Below are 7,356 nucleotides of genomic sequence, written 5' to 3'. Positions count from 1 at the left end.
TGTGCTCTTCCGATCTATATTGATTTTCTTCCTTTAAAAGCCATTATAATTGGAAAATTATAAACTCTTGTACAAAGCCTCCGTAAGTCGAATTTTTATATAATAACTCTCTTTTACTCGAATTTCGATAAGTCGAAAACTCTATAACTCGAACAATTTTTCTAGTCCCTTATTGAGATTCAAGTTATCGAGGTTCGATTGTAATAAAATTATTATACATACCAACATCCGTGTTGGCTCGCATTAGGGTTTACTTATGAATCGTTATGTATTTCTGAATTATTATATATATATATATATATATATATATATATATATATATATGTGTTATGTCATGGCGAGAGATGTATCATATTTTCTATGACTTTGCAACCAAAATAGGGTTTACTCGAAAATTGTTTTTAAAGATTTGTGTACGCGAGTCATAGTCCGCTTAGCGTTAGAAATGTTTCGGAGCAAGCTAGATTTCTTTTATTCCGATTATCTAGCGCTTCGAAGCATTTAAAATGCTAAGTGGATTGCAACTTCGTTCTCGAAGTTGCATCCAATTAAATTTTAACTTTTCAAGCGAATAGTAGAAATTCGAAAGACTCGATCTTTTCAAAATTAAGATTCAGCGAACTTAATTAACTTGGTTAACATTTGAAATTTTGTTTGAACAGTAAAATTGGCGCAAAATTAGCTTTCCTTGAGAATGCGATTATAAACACGGATCAATAATATTTAAAAGATCAGCTTTAAATCTTGGCAAAAGAAAAGCGGCAAAATTATTGTTACATTGTTACTAAAAATAAAAGAAAATATAAAATTCTCACTGAACGGAAACGGGAATTCCTTCGGGACTCTTGTAAGAATAGGATCCTTCGACCACTCGGACAAGTTCGCCATCCACGAGCTTCAGGGTGGCGACTTCCTCTCTCTGGACGTCATCTTCGCGGACGGCATTCGTGGCCGGCGGTGCAGGATCCGCGATCGCTCGCGCGCCCTCGAAGGGCGGTTTTAGAATCAGGCCACCAGAGCCGCGCGCAAACTGCGGTGCCTTCTGATCCGGGGACAGCCTCTCGGCAAAGAACGCCGGAAATGACAGCAGACACCAAATCTGTGAGAATAATTTTTTACACAGGTGACTCATAAAGAAGAGAATATGCACTTAAAAATGATAAAAATATCAATTTTTTTTAATTAAAAAAAGATACATTGTTTCAAACATTTTGAGTTGTACAAAGTAATTTTTGGATATATCATAAGTCTACAAAAAAAATTGAACATACAATTCTCTCCGAATGACTAGAAAAGGATAAATAAAGTTTATTCTTTTAAAAAAAGATTTGTTTTAAGTTTTTAGTTGATTTGTTATCTAGCAAAACCCTTTTAATTTGAAACAGACAAAGAAAAAAAAGAAATCATTGCAAGTAATATGAAACTGTAATGTATATAACAACAAAATATTTGACGCTTTCCTAGAATATAATTTTCTTATGTACCTTTTTCTTATTTCTTTTTTTTATTTTATATATCTTTTTCTTAGAAAGCATTAAATCAGTTTTCATAAATTTTTTCAACAGAAATAAATTGACTACAATCTAAGCGGTTGATTTAAAAAAAAAATCGTAATTTCACAAGCGATTAGAGTATTGCTAAACGTATACCTATTGGCTTTCTTCATACCATAATTAAAATTCATAAAGAATTTATATGTAAAAAAAGCATCGATCAAACTGTAGCCATACAAGAAAAAGATTTAAAAAAGAAAATGATAAATATGAGGAAAATGAACGTAAAGATAAATAACTTTTCCTTTTATGCTTTCACAACCGTCACCCTCCCATTTAGAATTAATTGTGCGCTACAAATATTGCGTTATTCTTTAAGATAGGTTTTATAATAAATCGCAAAAGTTATACGATTTCCACGAGAAAAAGAGTAAGGACGAAATTGTATAAATCTTTTCCGAAATTCGCCGGAACTTCTTTCTTAGGAAAATCGATTTTGCAAATTGGAAGATTAACAACATCTCCTCTTGTCTCTCTAAGCCGTTCGAGGAGGATTAATGAACCGCATTTATCTACGAATAACCGGAGAATATTGCCGAGAATGACCCCGCGACCGCATCGCGTCGTGTTGGATAATCACGCGGGGATCGCCGCTCGTCGTCGCAACATATGTACATATATGTACGCGACGCGGTGGAGGTGGACCCACTCGGAAAAAGGACACTTTCTACTTAATCGACGATCGCGAGACCGGGCTCGCGTTTTGAACCGCTTCGGGGCTCGATAACCGGCCGCCAGTTTAGAGAAGAAACGCAATCGCGACCGGGGGTCCCTCGTCGTATGTGGAAGGTGCGACGGGAATCTCGCGAATCTTGCGCGATGAACTTTCAACCCCTGACGCTGTGCGCGCGGTATATTACGCCGGAGACAGACGGTGCGTGCGGCGTTTATTATGTAGCGGCCCGGCGGCGATATCTTTCATCAGTGAGAGAAACAGAACTGGTATATCCTAATAGTATGCCGAAGAGGCGAGTTAGAGGCGAGTTAATCTAGTGACTGTTATTAATCGGCTTTGCGAGAGAAATGTATATAGAATCTCCCGCGAAAAGGGAGGAGGGGGGGAGGAGGAGAGGGAGAAATAGTGGAAAGGTTAGCGAAAAGAATCCGTTGGTTGCGTAATCGAAGATTAATAGAAATAGTTATTTGACGTTCATTAGCAATAGCGAGCTATCGGATTGACTAATAATTGGCACGATATTGGCTCGTTTATTAACGAACTAATATTATGACGCATAATTTACGTAGAGTTAAACTGATAACATAGATTAACTAGTAATTGGCACGATATATAATAAATTAAATTGACATACTTGATAATTTACGTGGAGATCAAAGTGTTACGCGCGCACCGCGTTAATTTATATTAAAAAATGATTAAAGGCCCTATTAACACTTCGATGTAGTTGAGCGATTAATCTGAAGGTATAAGCCCGCGCGCTTCGTAATATCGATTTTTATCAGGATTTTTATCTCGTTTCATAAGTATTTATTAGAACTGGATTTATGTCATATTTATATATTGGAATTGCACGGAAAAAATTGCTATGGATGTTACAACATATTCTCCATGTTTGGAAAAGAAATGCACGTGAATTTAAGTTATATTGATGTTACATGGCATATACATCTGATTTTCATTAAGGTATGCTCATCAGTACGGCTCATCAGTACAGTCACAACCGCAGTGCTTAGAATAAATAGAACTGTTATCCGTCCGGATTTCCCCGGATTTGTTCTAGTTTTGAAGGTTTTCGGAGGTATTCAGGCGGGTTTTTTTTAACGGTCCGGATTTTTTATGATTTTTTATTATACTCGTATTATTAAATAACAGTTGCGCAAGCGTTGTCGTAAATGTCGTAATTAAACTCCTACTTTCTGGCTTTTCCATAATTTGCAAAGATTTGTTTATAATTTGAGTTTTTTCTTCATCACTGTGATATAATAATTTACTATTTGTTTTATTAAGTTTCATTACACACATTATATATTATAAGGTCAAACTGTCAAAATATCACTGCAAATACTTTGAAGCGTTTGATTTTATCAATCAAAAAAAAGAATTTTACTAATTGATCAATCAAAAAATGTTTCAAAGCATTTTTGTAGCATCGCACTGACGGCGTTGATTGTACCCTATATCTTATATATGACTTATATCGATTATAATTCATTTTAATATTATTAAGTATAAAGTTAATAAATATATTTTATAACTATTTAAACTTTCATTTTATTTGCGAAAGCAACTTTTGAATATAAAAGTGTGTTACATGATGTATTAAATAATTAAAATTTGCAATGAAAAAAAATCCGGGGTTTTAGAGCTCATAGTCCTAGATTAGTGATTTTACAGATGGCAGCTCTAAGAACAATTAACATTCATTTAGAATATCTTCATATACATATGTATGTGGTTGCGTCAACCAAAACATTATTGTTATTTGGGCTGCGGTCCGATTCACGCTTACAACGCTTTTGAAATACTTTTATCCTTGTCGTTAATCGAATATTAAATAAAGACAAATAATGATCACGAGCGCTGCAAGCGTAAATCGGACCGCAGCCCTGATCTTCCTAATGTGGTCTGCACAACAAATAGTATCATTGAGAGATATATATGATATAGGCTGCGTTCGCTTTGGCGCTTACAGCGCTTATTAGCATTATTTGTCCTTGTTTAACATTTGATAAACAACAAGGATGAAATGATGTTGTGAGCGCTGTAAGCGCCAAAGCGAACGCAGCCATAGTTGCACGTCACAACATTGAGGCCGAGAGTTTAACTAATATAAGTCATTTCCAAAGTATTTTAATTCCTATAACCCTTTTGAATTGATGGGCAAAAATTATCACAATTATTATGTTGTGGCAACAGTAATTAATTTATTTTCCGTGTGGATTTATGTCGCACGTGCGATGTAACGATTTAACAAGTCGTTGCACGGTCTTTCCCCAAAAGACGCGAATGCACCATTGCGTCGCTTCGCAACGCGGGTTGCGATGTAAACGTAAAATTTACGAGCGATCTGCCATAGGCCGCGAAAGGCACATACACAACATCTGCGTAGGATTGTCGGTAGTGTGCTCTCCCGCGTTCTCCAGCATGGAGAATTTTGCAGAAGAATAATTTACGGCGACTCACGTCAACGCGTTCCTCTATTTTCTATTTCCTCGCTGCATGGACTTTTTTTACTTGTGAATTTGGCACACGAAAGAAACTTTCTTTAGTCACAAATAATAAAGAGTAACTCAAAGAAAGGTGGTTTTTTCGCCCGTTTTTTTTGGATCCTCGGTTTTGGGACTGTGTGCCAAATGTAATGAGTACCTTATGTAACGGTACCTTATGTAATGAGATATTAATCACAAAGAAGTTTCAGCTTGAGGTGACAATTGCTATCACAGCTGGAGGGGGGGGGGGAGTCACTTATTAATTACGTCTCTTTTCCCGAAAACTCGATTTTTTATATCCAAAACAAGCGTCATTTACATAAAGCTGCGATAAACTTTTATCGGCTGAATCAACTTTCTCAAATACTGGATCTCGCAGATCTGTGATAATTCCATAATGAACTTTGATTTCACTTCCCCCCCCCCCTCAAGTTCTGATAACAATTGTCTCAACTTGAAACTTCTCTATAATTAATGTCTCATTATAAGGTATTATTTGACACAGTTCAGTGTCAAAATCGAGGGCCAAAAAAAACGGGCGATTTTTTGGTTCACTCTTTAAGGAGTCAGAAGTAATAAATTTAAGAAATTATTCGTATCTCTAAAAAAAGCAATTAAATGGAGATTAAATAATAATATATAATTGAAGCTATTGATCGGAAAGATTAATATTATTTAAATAATAAATATCGGAAGCTATCATAATTGACATAATTTAACTAAATTATATCAATTAATTAATTATGAATTTCATAATTATAATTATACAAATATTTTTTTACTAATATATACGGTTTTAGAAAAACAATATATATATTGAACGATGATATTTGATAACTGAAATCTTTAAATTTGTCCCAACTTATGCATTAAACTTAAGCTAAATGTATTTATGAATCGTGAATGTTACGTGAATTACGCAAATTCGATCCTGACTCGATTTTCCTCACGCGTGGTTAGAGTTTCCTCTCGCGGCGAGCTTTGAGAGCTTTTTTCTATGGGACGTACCAGCGAGTGTATAATCCCGCGACGACGCATTGTGGCTACCAGTTATGGCGATGGTAATGAGGTAATAACGGTAAAGATGACGATCAGCGAGAGGACACTTTGCACTGCGTCACCCGGCGCGCAGAGCGGCTCGGGAGCGCCTCGGTATCGCGCGGACACCCTGTTGTCACACCGGGACTGCGTCGGGTCCTGGCTCGGCGGATTCGTGCTCCTGCGAGCCCCCGTCCTTATATACCTCCCGTAAACTCCCCCTCACGTAAGACAGTTTGGACGCTCTTCCCCCTCTGATCGCCATTTCAAGGAGGCGATTTACGCGATGCGGCTACTGTTTTGCAGCTAGCAACGCGAGCGATTACATATATTTTATATATCATGGAAAGAATGATCTCGTTGAAGTATCTAAAAGTTCAGCCAGATACAGATCTGAATTCACAAAAAAAAACAAAAATGTTTTGCTGATGCAAGTAGATTTCTGTAGGTAGGTGTCACAACAAAAATGTATGCTATTATTTATATCTGTTAAAATATTGTTTGTCACATGTAGAATTTATAGTAGCAACATTCCAGTAATATAATCTTCTAGAAAATGTATTTATTTGTCTCAGGCTGCTAATCTTTTCTGGATACCGTAGTCAAACTTTATAAACACAATATGAACAGGTGCCACAGAAAAATTTCCTTTCAAAATTTTATAAACAGTTCAGATAATAAATTCTGTCTCTGTCATTTAGATTGGTTAAGTACCAAATATATGCGATATCAGTATTTGCTAATCATTTATTATAATTAATTTTTCGCAATCGAAAAGGAGGAAGGCCTGATTTTGGTCTCAAATTTTGCGCCTTGTCAAAATGTTTCTTTCAAAATATGTTACATTCATCTCGAGTGTGCACTCAGGGAATTGTTTTGCTGTTCCAGGTAGAATTCTAAATATTACACTTAAATTATATCGCTGTTTTTTGTATCTGTTAAAAAATTGTCTGTCATACGTAGAATTTATAGCAGCAATATTTTAAGAATGTATGCAAGAAAATACAGATCTCATAACCAAATATGATTGAAGTCTGGATTGGAGTCTGGACTAATTAAACGTCATAAAGAAACTTTCTCGCTAAATTTGACAAATAGTTCAGATATAATTTCTGTCTCTCTTATCAATATATTAAATACAAAACATATGTGGTATTGCAGTGCTTACTAATCACTTATCCATTTTAGCTAATTTTTCGTACCTAAATAATTCTCGCTATAATTGCAAAATTACTTTTTTCAGTGATATGATTGCACGGTGTCTGTGTGCCATTATATATGTATACCGCAGAAGTTCATATAATTATTTTCAATGTGGCAGATATGAGGTATTATATCGAAGTACGTTGAAAAAACTAATTTTTGTTTTGTTGCAGAATGATCATTTCAAAAAGGCATAATTCTCTCTGCATTTAATGCTGAGTTTCAGTTTTATTATTTCATATTCTGGAAAAGCATCACTGTGATATTGAGGTTTTGAGAAGCAGAAAAAGCTTGCATAAAGCTGTTTGCATGGATGCTACAAAATCATATCTAATATTGAAAAACGATGTCTACTGTAATACTGTTTTGTAGGCAGAAGTCACCCCCCCCCCCC

General features: G+C 35.5%; 1 protein-coding gene across 1 annotated transcript; it reads right to left on the bottom strand.

Moving 5' to 3' along the window:
* Nucleotides 1-811: 811 nt before the first annotated feature.
* On the bottom strand, nucleotides 812-5,759 carry LOC105455503. The gene is made up of 2 exons (XM_011698871.1): nucleotides 5,730-5,759; nucleotides 812-1,099 (listed from the first exon to the last, which is right to left on the bottom strand). The coding sequence occupies exons 1-2, from the start codon at nucleotides 5,757-5,759 to the stop codon at nucleotides 812-814; spliced, it is 318 nt and encodes a 105-aa protein (XP_011697173.1).
* Between the last annotated feature and the right edge of the window lie 1,597 nt (nucleotides 5,760-7,356).

This window comes from Wasmannia auropunctata, unplaced genomic scaffold (genome assembly GCF_000956235.1).
Source record: "Wasmannia auropunctata unplaced genomic scaffold, wasmannia.A_1.0 LD335902.1, whole genome shotgun sequence".
NCBI lineage: Eukaryota > Metazoa > Arthropoda > Insecta > Hymenoptera > Formicidae > Wasmannia > Wasmannia auropunctata.
This window is presented reverse-complemented; position numbering and strand designations above follow the sequence as displayed.